Genomic DNA, 13570 nt, shown 5'->3' with positions numbered 1-13570 from the left:
GGTCTTAGGTTTTTACCGCGCCTATGTACTAGTTTCTGTGATCTTCAAAATGCCCCAAAAATTCTGGTGACCTTTCTCAGCAATCATTGATAATAGAGTGGGGCCCCAAGACATGTTGAGTCAGATGAAAGAGGACTCAACAGACAGAGATGGATGAGAGACAAAACTGGCATTTGTAAGACAATTTGAGATTTTTCATCCCAACCACCACTAAAATAGCACAATCTGAAACAGGATTTCTCAAGTGTCACTTTGGCTACAATACATTATAACTTAAACATCTGATTTTAACATGATAGCACAAAACAAGGCAATGCATTTAAAGTAAAACCCATGAAACATTAAAAAGACAAAGCATTTTAACTTCTCAGATATTGATTCAATTTGACCAATTTTCCATGTCCAACAAGTGTTTCACATTAGAAAATATATGACCAAGGAACAATTTTCAAATAGCAGTAGATACAACAGCTGCTACCAGATTAATAAAAAAAAAAAACCAGCTGCACATTATGTCAAATAATTTACATTCTGCTAACCTTTAAAGAGGTATTAGCAACTGACCTCAGAGTTATAGTGGGGTTTTCAACTTTTTTTAGAAAGTAAGTAAGAAAATAATTAAAGACAGCAGGTGCACCACTTTCTACTGTTCTGGTGATGCAAAGCCATCATAAACATTGCCTAAATAATGAGTTAAATAATGCTTACTGTTCTTGTTGCTGCAGCATAGCTCCTGCAGCAAATGAATGAATCTGCTCCAGTGTTTTATTTAAAAAGAAATTGTAGCAGCAGCTAGACCGAACATTTACATCTTTCCAAGGGAGAAAATGTACTTTCTTTGATAAATGTTGTCACAAAAGATAGTGAAGGACCTGCCAGCCATTCAGTCTTTCAAGGATTCCAGCTAGTTGCAAGATGAAGAAAAGAGCTGATATCAGCCCATTCTCCTCACTGATGGCATTTATCAGGACACTGCTCCCCTGGTCGTTACAATTAATACACACATATCTGCTGTCTGTTGTATGTTGCTGAATATCTTTATCCATAAAGAAATTAACTGACTGTGAAATAGTGCAGGATGGAAGTTCTGCTCTGCTTAGATCCAATTGCTTACGTGAGGTAAATAATCTGTATTTCTACTTATCCACTCCCCTATATCCTGGTTCTGGGTTCTGCAGCCAACTACATTTTTACTAAGGAAGGAAAGAAAAAGAAAGAAAATGCATAAAGTACAACTTTAGTCTTCCAACTAAAAAGAAAGTTAACTACCCTTGCAAAGTGGAGATTACATAGTAGGCACAGAACATATGGAGGGTATAAACAGGGCTATACTGACTTACATGCATATACAGACTAACACAGATATAAAGCAGCATGAGTGAATACATATATTTAATGCCAGTAGGAACCATTAGACTCTCCCACCTGAGTACCACATACAGCAGAGGGATAAAATTTTGTCCAGTTGGGAATTGCAATCAACATTTTTAGAGGTTTCTGCTCAGCTGCCTTAATCTATGACTGCTCAAAGCTAATATCCCTGAAGGTCTGCCATGGGAATTGCAGTTAACGGGTTCAGGCTTAACTGCTCCATATGGCACATAATAGTGCATTATGGTACCACTTGCCATTCCCTTAACAAACTCTGCTTTGTTTCTCGCCTAGTTTCAACCATCTGATGGCTGCACTGGGGATGAGTGCGAAGTGCTCCAGGAAGTGGTAAATCTGTCTCAGTTCACATGAATAAGCATTCAAGTGAATGCCATAAAACAGTCATTTCCATGGGCAAGACACTGAGCACGAATGTTCAGCGTACTTTCTGCTGCAAGCATCACTGAGAGACCTCAGCTTTTAATTGTAAACAAATCGAACATAAATGTTTTGCTAGCACAGAAGTGGTGCCTTCTGCCTTTCTATTTCATTTTTAATAGTAAAGGTCTTAGGCATAAGCACAGTGTTGCAGTGGGAGTACAGAAACACCCAACAAAACCAAATGCCAGTAAGCCCCCCCAGAACAACATGGTGCCAACTGGATTTGCCACCTTCAGGTCTGGTTGCAGTCTAGAGGTTGCATCGTGTCTCAAGCTTGCTTGCATCCAAATGGCTAAAAGTGTCTCCTCACCATTTACAGGATCAGTATTATTAGAGCAAGACCAGAATTAATAGCGCAAGCCCTTGGCTGAATTTTCCAGCACAGTTATTCACAGGAACTGGTGGAACAGGTCAGCAGGGGTTAAATTTTTCTATCCCCCACTCTTTGCATCTGACTACACTGAAATCAGTCATCCTGAAGGAGATGGAAATGAAGGACTTTGCCAATTCCATACTCGCCACAGGACTTTTTAGCTGTCCTGTTTATCTACCCAAATACATGCATGGTTCTTCTCTCTACAGAGTTGGAGCACATCCACAGATGGATTTTTACCCCTGGGAGGTTTGGTCCCCTCTTTGTAGAACTTATTAAATAACATGGTTGTAGTCAGGGGCAAACTAGGAGCTATGCCTTGGTTTTCCGAGTTCAGTGCTCTGTCCACCAGCTAAGACCTCCCACCGTCCTTAGTATATTTGAAAAAAACAGCTTTGGGTTTTCCCAGAAAGAAGCAAGTCAGATCTACATCAAGGGAACCCTTAAAGTGAAGGAAGTAGAAGAGTGGGATAGTGTGGGGTGTCTCAAGTGCTTCTTCTAGGTCTGTTATGGGGATAGGACAGTTAGCACAGATCAAACACCCCTTACGACATTATGACAGAGGGAATGGAGCACAGACTTCTCAGTAACCACCACTGGCACCAGTATCTGCCGCTGTAGCTAAATGCGTCTGTGACTTACTCAGGACTTTACCATCTGACTGACTGCAACCGTGCATGGTCACGGCTATGATGTAGACATGTTCTTGAGGACCTGGAAGATGCATGTTCTTAAATAGCTCAATGATGGAGGAAGCATTACAGTTTCACAGCAATTAATACACTAACTGTGTGGACAAGGAAGTAATCAGGAAATTTTAACCTTGCAGCAGGTCTTTAAGAAAACAATCTGAACACAGGAATACAGACTGGGGCATGTAGTGATAGGACAAGGGGTAATGGCTTTAAACTGAAAGAGGGTAGGTTTAGATTAGATGTAAGGAAGAAATTCTTCACTGTGAGGGTGGTGAGGCTTTGGAACAGGTTGCCCAGAGAGGTTGTGGATGCCCCATCCCTGGAAGTGTTCAAGGCCAAGTTGGATGGGGCTTTGAGCAACCTGGTCTAGTGGAAGGTGTCCCTGCCCATGGCAGGGGGGTTGGAACTAGGTGGTCTTTAACATCCCTTCCAACCCAAACCATTCCGTGATTCTGTGATTCTATGATTCTGTGATTCTATGATTGGACAAAACGGTCATATTCCCTCAAGGTCTAAAGACTTGAAGACACAGGAAAATAGAAATAGAGGAAAATGTGCACAAAAAAATCATCAGTTCTTACTGAGAACCTGAAAACAGCTTAAGGAAGTCAAAAGGGAGAAAATAAAATATAACCACCTACCACGAACATTATGAATTTTCTGGAACAGAGATGGAATCTGACTTACAGCAGTAGCACCAAGGTAGGTACTATTATAATAGCTAGTAAAGAAGTTAACTGTACTTCTAAGTAAGCATAGTTAAACACTTGCCAAAGGGGATCAGAAGATGTCCAACAGTAGGAGATTTTAAAACAGGTCTCTCAGGTAGAGAGTATCTACTTGAGGTAGATATGATAATTTCTTAGTGTTGAGTTGCGCCAACTTTTAGAGTCCCTTCCAGTCTTATTTACTGCAAGCCTTTAAATAAAGAAGATATTCCAGATTTTGGTTTTGGAAAGGCAGCATTTTACTGCTGAGCTCTTAGTACAAGTGTTTTTCCTTTTCATTTCAACCTGACACTACTGGCTTTTAGCACTTGTGGCTTTCATTAACACCATAATTTGTTGCATAATTTCTAATACATCAGGGAATTTCATTTCCATTTTGCAGACAACTGTCATATGTGGAAATAGTGGTAAAGGAAAGAATTTCACTTCCTAGTCTTCATCGCATGACTTGTAATGAGGTTACTGAGGTTTATTCCCCTTTCACAGCGTCTGGATCATTATCTGCAGGCCTCCAGCATCACAGTCCATTTCCTATGCCTGACTTCCTCTTTTAATTGATTCCAAAAGAGAAAGATACATGAAATAAAAGCAGGAAACTTCGGATGGAGACTAAACAAGCAATATGAACTTCATTCAGGTGGGTCAAAAAGCCTTCTTTCAAAGGGGTATTTTGTCATTAATTCGGAAGTAAATTGGTCTATGTGTTATTGGCTACCAGCAAAGAGAAGCTGGAATTGACCTTTCACTGCCTCCTAAGAGATGAAATCCACACAGGTACAGAGAGAGAGCAACAGACCTGCAGTTCACTTAGATAACCCTCAAAACGATCCCTGCTGTGTTAACATTCTCCTGTTGATTTCTCAGTGTATATCTGAGCATGTTGGAACATTTAATTTAATTTGGCATTGTTAAACAGGGAAGTGCTATCGTTACCATCGTAGAGAAGGACAAATGAACTAGAAGAGGTTGATATGCTGTCTCAAGCACAGACAGTGCCAGAGGGTGCACAAGAAGATGTAAAATCTCTCTGAGTAGACCTTCATGCTTTTGAGGACTTTTATGTCTGAAGTACAACATGGAAGCAATTCTTTTGCATTTCACCAGTTTATGCCCTGAAACCTTAGCCCGCAAATCAGGCTAGTCCTATTCTTAGTCACAGCTAGCCATATTCAGAATCATCTTTACAAGAAAACATACTTCTTAAAGGCAACAGAGAAAAAGGGTTGCCGCAAAAAAAACCTGTTGGCATGGAAAAGGCTGACTTAGCCCTGCTGCACAGTGAAGAACCTCATAACCAAGTTATGAGCTTGCTTTCTTCTTTGTGAGATACAATTGAGATTGCAATATAAATAGGATTTTAGGGACAGTAGAACATACTGCTGCATATTAATACAAGCTAAATCATTGCTGATCTCTTACCTTTTCATATCTCTCCCAGTAATGTTAATCAACAAATATAATAACGCCATTAATCAGCCTAAACAGGACTGGCTGGAGATGGACAATGTCTTTGTGTATTTGCATGGAGTATAATTCACAAACCATCAAAATCAAAAAGCATCTGTCCTGGCTGCATATGATTACTGCCATCACTATAATAATAGTAATGCCATCAATTCATTAACAGTGAGTCTCTTCCTACCTTAATTGCCTTAGCTCTGCTGATCAACCCATCTTGCTGAGCACTTCCAATGAGCAGATCTACTTTCCGAAGTTGAGGGCGCTGCAGGGCTTTAGCTAAAGGTTCCCAAAGGTAAATTCCATCCATCACTGGACCCCAGTACTGGAATGGGCCACTTATAGCTAGGAGCTAGGTTAGCAAAAAAGCAATAAGAGTGCAGTTAAATTAGCTTACCCTGGTCATTTCCATTTTATTTATGCTTCAGACAACTGAGTTGATAGCCTTGAAGTGAAAAGTGATCGGTTAATGTAAGTACAAACTCAGCATTGGCAGGAAACAATGCTTTTGCTGACGATCTCAGTAGGTGAAATGAGCTGAATAGGCCAAGAGAATTGATTGTCTTATAGTCATAAAAATATTGTTTTAAATTAGGGATTGGCTCTATGCTGGTCCTGATCAGAAAATACATTGCCAGTGGGTGTTTTAATCTGTGGGTAAAGGATCCATCTCGTTTATAGTGCAGTTTTTGCAAGTCTCCCACTTAGGAGTCAGAGCACTGACATCCCTCCCCACTTCCTTTTCTGGAAAAATGCAGTTACTGAAGCTACAGACACTTCATTCTCTTCTAGAGTAACACCCAGGGGCAGATGAGAGGGGACTGAAAGAAGTCAGAAACTACATTTAGATTAATTTTGGAAGATGTGGTCAAAGTAGTGTAAAAGGAATTTAGTCTAAAGGAGAATCATGCTGTGAGTATTCACAGGTCAGAGATGGATGTCATGGACATCAGCATCACTCCACCAAAGCTAGTCCAGTTCCTCTTCCACAAAAATTCAGCCCAGTTTATTTCTTAAGCTTCCTCACAGCTTTGTATCAATGGAAACTTTTTGATTCCTTGCCAACAGCACATATTTTGCTATGGTGTACCTTAGTCTGTGCATCATTGAGGACACGAGCAGGCAACTGGCGGAGGCAGGCTACGATTTCTTCGCTAGTGGATGAAGGGCATCCCACTTCTTCAGCCAGGACTGCTGCTTGGGTCTGCGCTCTCCTCTTAGTAATAATGGATGCTGGAGAAAAAGCTGAACCTCCCTGGAAAAGAAAGACAGTATCAGTCAACACATGCTAGTAAAACACCGGGTCCCCTGGTGCAGGTAAAGAAGATGAGAAGCAAAATCTGGCCAGTTGCAGGTTGTTAAACACTGGTATTTAAATCATAAGAAGCAAGTTCTAATGATCAAAGCAAAGGGGAGAAGGATAGGTTTGGCTTTTTCCAGCTCTGCCATGGTTATTTTGGAAGACCTCTGAACCAAGCCACAAATCTTTCTGAAAACTTTGCTGGAAGGAGAAACATTCAGACAGGAGGGGATACAAAGAAAGTGCTGTGAGGCACATCAGGGGATGGAGAGCCCATCTTACAAGAGAAGACTAAGTAGAGTTTTACTTCCTTAACTGTCATAAACAAGGACTGAGAGCAGGCATGATCTTTATAAATGAATCCATGAAGAAGAGCTATTTGTACCTTAGGACAATGCTGGTAAAAGGCCAAATGGGCATTAACTATTCATATTGAGTGTAAGTAAATTTAGGCTAGAAACATTAAGATAGCTAACCCAAAGAGCAGCAAGGTTTTAGAAGAGCTATGAGCAGAGGTAGTAGCAACAAAAGGCTAAACCAAGATGAAGAAGATAACCAGAGCCAGAGTGCATCAAAATCAGAGCACGGGCTACAGTCCAATCTCTATCCCAGACTCTTTGTTTCTTTCCTACAGCTGTGCCAGCATGGAAAAGGTCCTTACAAAGAAAAGATGGTACAACATCGTTGAGTAACCATGAAAACTACTCATTGAAAATGCAGAGAAATTAGCATAAATCTGATAAGATTTGATCGAGAACAGAAAGGCTGGAATAGCTCTGACATGGTTCAAATGACTAATTTCCAAACATTTACATCAGTTTACTATAATAACTGCTAAGATTAGCTTCCGTCTTCTAAAAAAAACCCCAAACCCTAGATGCATGATATAAAAGACCCCGATCTATTAAACCGATTAACTTCTTACTGAATTTGCTCAAAGCATAACTACACGTCTGAAAAAGCGTAAAACCAGGAGCAAGTTAAAAAGAAACAGAAAACAAAAAGCAAATCCTTAACTTGAAATTGTCTAAAACCTTTGAGCCTGAAGAACTCTGTGCAACCCTGGCCAGCACCCAGGACAGTTTTTATATTTCAAACAAGCAGACCCATTGATACTAATGGGATAACGTTGCTCACAACTGGAGAAATTAGTTTCCAAAAATAATTAGTAAGGGGTTATTGTTTGGATGAGACAGTCTTTTTCGTTCACTGTATGTGGAATTTCCAGTGCTACTACCTTCCTGACTTCTCTTCCTTTCTAAGTGATCTAGGAAACAAGCACTGCTGTTAGCTTAATGACTGAGACCAGGATGGTTGCAGATAAGCAGAGGAAAAAGCTAAGATTGTCAATTCTGGGGCACTAGAAGAGCCATCTCTGGTTTTAAGGAGAAGAAGAACTAAAGAAGAAGAAATAAACACCACTTGGTCTTATTCCTCACTTCCGTCCTCGATTTAGATGAGAACTCGAGTGAGCAATGGGCTTTATCCTCACGTGGGATTTGTGGTGGCCTATTTTGCGTTTGCAAGGCATGATATTTGCCAGCTGCTGACTAGGTGCACTGACTCAGTTGGTCATGAGAGAGAAAGAAAAATATCCTTGATGAGAGTATCTCTGTGTGTGGGTGTGTCCCCAGGACACAGAATGAGAATGTTGGGGTTTTGCCTGGCCTTCGAAAGAGCATGTTCACCAGAACTAGGATGAGTGAGACTTGAAAAGGGATAACGTGGCATGCCAGCTTCCCTCAGAAGAGGAGCTTCCTTGCTTTTCATTTGGAGCAAGAAATTATGTGCCTCCTTGGTATAGTACAGAAATTAGATCTAGGATTGCACAATATTTATCCACTAATCTGGCAAACATATTCTTCAACATCAGATCTGAATGTGCTCAGCATATTTTATCAAATATCCAGTACGTCTAAATGACATTCATTTAAAATAAACCAAACCAAACCAAACCAAAACCATAAAAAATTAAAGGGCTTCAGTTTCCCAAATTCTGAAAGGTTCACAAATTTTGAAAGTGGAAGTTTCTGTGGAAATTCTGAAGTTGCCTTATTAAAAGGCTAAGTTTGGTAGGGAAAGAGAGTACTGAGATCAGATGACATACAGAATCCAAAAATTCACTGGGACCAAGAAAAACATCCTAGTCTGTGCTTGATTTTGAACACATCTCCTCCCAGGGATTTAAAAAGCTGTACGAAGTTCCCCTGTCTCTGAGATGTCTACAAAGTGAAAGACTGCCCTTGGGTCAAGTACTGAGACAAACAATGATTGCAAAAGATTCTCCCACAAGCCTTCTGTGCAGAGGGAGAGCTAAACGCCTGGACAGGCAAATCTTCATGTTGCAGCGCTGGATGTGTATAGGCTAGCACTAGATATGGTCCAAGCTCAACGTGTAAAAGAAAAACCGAAAACTTCTGCAAATACATTTGCAAGGTGAGGAGAGTTCTTGTTTGGAGCATTAGTCTAGCTGCGGATATTTTCTCCTGTTTCCATGAGTGGTTAGAACAGGTTTACATGCTCTTCTTCATTCTGGGGGTTTTCTTCCTTCTATTTTCCATGGTAATGGCCACTTCCTCACTTTGTTTTTTTTTAATAACATCTGCATTCAGGTATCATGTCTTACGTTTGGGCTTTGAAAGAGATGTGGTATCCACTGCTGTTATTCATGTTTAATTTTTATTGGGACTGGAAGTGGGTGATAGAGGAACTTGGGACATTACTCAAGCAGTATTTGGAAGCAATACCATTATGTTCCTTCCCCTGGTGCATCTGAAATACATTCCAAGCTCTAGAAACAAGGCTCCTCTTACCGCAGAAGTTAGGCAAGCAGAACTATACAAGTTGTCTGTTTCTCAAATTCACATCACAATTCAAGCTCATTGTTTCCTCATCCTCACCAAAAAAACGTCAGGAACAAATAAGTGAGAGCAGAAGCTGGAGACTGCCCAGAATTCAATTTCTTCCTTTTTGAGCCTGCACTTTTCACATTAAAAAGAAATCTTCCCTAAACACTGTAGCCAGATTAAAGGCAGGCTCAGGACACAGAGGATAACATAGCTACACTCAGCATTTCCCTCTTTCCCTATAAAACTAAAATTTATTTGTGTGATTAGTCCCAGCAACCAGTAATGAAGGAGTTGTGTGTTTTAAAAAATAGGACTATTTAGGCAGAAGCAGAAATAGCTGAGGGACTGTTCATTTCCATTACATGACATCCATATTACCATCAACATGACAGAATCATGAATCAGGAAGCCAAAAATCATGAGATCAGCTCAAAAATAACAAACACCGTGTTCTTTTTGTTAGTCCTCTGTTTTTTTAATTCTCCAGGAATTCTTCTGTACCTATAAACACAAGATCTAAAAAATTAACTTTTGAAACTAACAGCTCTGATCTTCAGATAATCCTGCAGAGTAGTTTTTTTTGAAAGCAGACCTCTAAACAACATGAGATATACAATAAAACTGTGAATGTTAGCCATCTTGCTGTCATGAGGTATTTCTCTATCTCAGTATCGTTTAGAAGACCTGAAGCCACACACAGTTCTTGCTTCAGCTGTCCTTACAGATTGACCTGCTGTCATCAGAGGAAGTTCCGATGACATTTTTGACAAAGAACCAGATGAAAGCATTCAGTACTGAACTGCAGAGAAGAAGCGTTTGCAACTGTGTTGCACAATCCACAACAACAATATTACACCGTCCTTTTCACAGGAATAGTGGGAACATCACAATGTTGGGCAATAGTACCTACTGTAAAAAATGATGCCACTGAAAATGAAAGGCAAAGCCTTCGGTACTATTTAGTTCAGGGACCAGAATTTCTTTATTTCTCTTTTCAAAATTAGAAGTTAAGTTAGACAGTAGAAATTCACGTACTAGGACATGTGGCAGCTCACAGTGGTGAGAAGTTGATGAACACAAATCAGTGTTATGTGAAGATGAATTCTTGCTTTGATGCCAGGCTGTGATCGGCTGAGTTGAGGCTGGTACCTCTTGCAAACTTCTCTCTTGAGACATCATAGCTCAGAGACCTGCACTGGTGCTATCCTGTCCACCCCGATTCTCCCTCCACAAGCCCTGGCTGTTATTCTAATGAGATAAAAAAAAAAGAATACACAGAATTGTATTGGATTTGCGTGGCAAGGTTTTGGTAGTGGAGGGGCTACAGGGGTGGCTTCTGTGAGAAGCTGCTGGAAGCTTCCCTCATGTCTGACAGAGCCAATGCCAGCCGGCTCCAAGACAGACCCACCACTGGCCAAGGCTGAGCCCGTCAGCAATGGTGGTAGTGCCTCTGGGAGAACAGATTTAAGAAGGGGAAAAAAACCCTGGTGCACAACAGAAACTGCAGCCAGAGTGAGGAGTGACAATATGTGAGAGAAACAGCCTTGCAGACACGAAGGTCAGTGAAGAAGGAGGGGAGGAGGTGCTGCAGGTGCCAGAGCAGAGATTCCCCTGCAGCCCATGGGGAAGACCCTGGTGAGGCAGGCTGTCCCCCTGCAGTCCAGGGAGGTCCACGGGGGAGCAGATCTCCACCTGCAGCCCGGGGAGGACCCCACGCCGGAGCAGGGGGATGCCCGAAGGAGGCTGTGACCCCATGGGAAGCCCAGGCTGGAGCAGGTTTTCTGGCAGGACTTGTGACCATGTGGGGGACCCACGCTGGAGCAGTCTGTGCCTGAAGGACTGCACACCGTGGAAGGGACCCACGCTGGAGCATTTTGTGAAGGACTGCAGCCCGTGGGAAGGACTCACATTGGAGAAGTTCATGGAGGACTGTCTCCCTTGGGAGGGACCCCACGCTGGAGCAGGGGAAGAGCGTGAGGAGTCCTGCCCCTGTGGAGGAAGGAGCAGCAGAGACAAGGTGTGATGAACTGACACCAACCCCCATTCCCCATCCGCTTGTGCTGCTGGGGGGGCAGAGGCAGAGAAAAAAGGGAGTGAAGTTGTGCCCAGGAAGAAGAGAGGGGCGGGGGGAAGATGTTTTAAGATGTAGTTTTTATTTCTCATTACTCTATACTCTGGTTTGATTGGTAATAAATTAAATTAATTTTCCCCAAGTCGAGTCTGTTTTGCCCGTGATGGTAATTGGTTGAGTGATCTCTCCCTGTCCCTATCTTGACCCACGAGCCGCTTGTTATATTTTGTCTCCCCTGTCCAGCTGAGGAGGGCAGTGATAGAGTGGCTTTGGTGGGCACCTGGCATCCAGCCAGGATCAACCCACCACAGGTTTATTACTGTAAGTTCTACCTTTGCCTCCCAACATACCTGGAAAAGACAATCACGATATAAGCTGCAGTGCTGAATGTCTTTTAAATCCTCATTTACTCTGGAAAGTAGCTTCTGCAAAGCTTTTCAAAACCGATTCACAACAGATCTAATGATTAGAAACTTCACTGCAACTAGTTTTTATCAACAACAGTCTGTAAACCCAAAACCTTCTTCCTCTCCTCACATCATGACCTCTTGTTTTTCCAACCTGACTTAAAACTGAAAACACTGCTTGAGCCACGTTTGCCTCTTTGACACATGCACTCCCTTCAAATTAATGCAGTTTCTCTGACGTCTGCAAGGCTGCAGACTCCTTTCACAGCAGGCTTTCTGTCTGCCCAGAAGCATGCTATAGACAACACAAACAGCAATAACAGTAACACCACCCAAAAGGTAAGATCAAAAAATATCTAATGAGAACAGCCAAACCAATGGAATATCCTGATAATTCTACTTTCCCAAAAGAGCCAGCTGTACAGCAATATTTTATTCGTTAAAGATAGGCACTCTCCAGGCACAGATGCATACAGTTCCCAGCCAGAAGTATCTGTCAGACCATCTGGTTTGACCTCCGGGATAGCCAAGGCTCCTCCATTTCCTGACTGCTGAGCTCAAGTGCTTCCTATCACTTAAAACACGGCTTGTCTTTGACTAAAGCCTGATCTTGCATAAAGCATTTAAGCTGGGCTCAGAGACACCAAGAAATGGATACCGCAATCTTCTCCTTTGCTGTTCGTGCCTGAAGATAATCACTCCACTGACAGAAAACTGCACCTTATTTCTGTTTGAGGATGTCTTAGGTTTCAGTTAATGCCAGATTAAAAAGACTTTTTATATCCTGTTTTTTCTCCCTGCAAAAATTCGCAAGCTGCAGCTGAGTGACCACTAACTCTTCTTTCCAATTAGCTTAACAGATTATTCTCTAAAAGACTGGATTTAAAGTATTTTCAGAAGTTGTTTTCAATTTGGAGCCTTTTTTTTTTTTTTTTTAAATTTTTCTTGCAGGGTTGGTTTTCAGTATCCTGCATTGCTTTTCCTTAGACATCTAATTCTGCATAGCGGCAAGTGCTTACAAAACACCAAGGTTGCAGGGCTCTTTGTGAAGACATTAGTGTCATTTTTCCAGGCTTTCAGACAAACTCTGTCTTCAAGAACCTGGAGGAGTAGAAATCTTTGGGACCAGTTCAAGGAGTCTCTGTCACAGCTAAGGAGCTACATGGCAGACATGTGACAAACACTATCACACGAAGTGTAACGGGGAACGGGCAGGTCAGTCCAGAAATGGAAAGGGAGACTGACATATAAACATTTTTCCCTCCATAACCATCTACTAGAACTGTGATTTCCAGATAAAAATGGGGGAAAGGGGAGACTCATCTGTCTGCTATCAAAAATAACATTTTTAAGAAGAAAGATTTCTTTTTTCACACGAGTCTCGGCAAATCCCTCTTTGCTGTAATCTGAGGCAGTCCTGCAAGTGCAATGCTCCTCTCTCAAGTGACTCACTGAGTGCCTGTGTCAGGTTAGTGACTTGAATAACAGGATATGAATACTTTAAAGATGACCTATAAAGCCCCACTTAATTAATATCAAAACTTTCTTCCATTTAGATGTAAACATTACCTTATCAATTATTTAAAGCAAGTTATTAGCTGAACGCACTGAAAGGGTAAACTGGCTTTCATCATTGCACAAGAGTAAATAGCCACCAGAATGGAGAATTTTATTTACCTCCCTCCACTGCGAACTCTACAAGCACGGTACAAACCGTGGCTGAGATTTATTGTTTCCAGTGGAGCATGTTCTACCAAGCAAGTCCAACCTCTTCTTTAGTGTGACCAATCTTTCCTGATCAGTCTGAGGCCTGCCCCATTCGTAAGTGCAAATTAGGACGTAACCTTATTTTTTGTAAAGGCACAAAGACCATAAGG

General features: G+C 41.6%; 1 protein-coding gene across 1 annotated transcript in view; it reads right to left on the bottom strand.

Annotated features, from left to right (window-relative positions):
* TG (thyroglobulin) overlaps window positions 1-13570 on the bottom strand; it is a 158398-nt gene that overhangs the window by 25630 nt on the left and 119198 nt on the right. The window contains exons 42-43 of the mRNA XM_075024393.1: window positions 6157-6321; window positions 5251-5418 (exon numbers count right to left, since the gene is read on the bottom strand). Of these exons, the coding sequence (XP_074880494.1) occupies window positions 5251-5418; window positions 6157-6321 (333 nt within the window). The remainder of the gene's footprint in view (window positions 1-5250; window positions 5419-6156; window positions 6322-13570) is intronic.

This window comes from Buteo buteo, chromosome 3 (genome assembly GCF_964188355.1).
Source record: "Buteo buteo chromosome 3, bButBut1.hap1.1, whole genome shotgun sequence".
Taxonomy (NCBI): Eukaryota; Metazoa; Chordata; class Aves; order Accipitriformes; family Accipitridae; genus Buteo; species Buteo buteo.
Note: the sequence above shows the minus strand (reverse complement) of the source record. Positions and strands in the feature narration are given on the sequence as shown.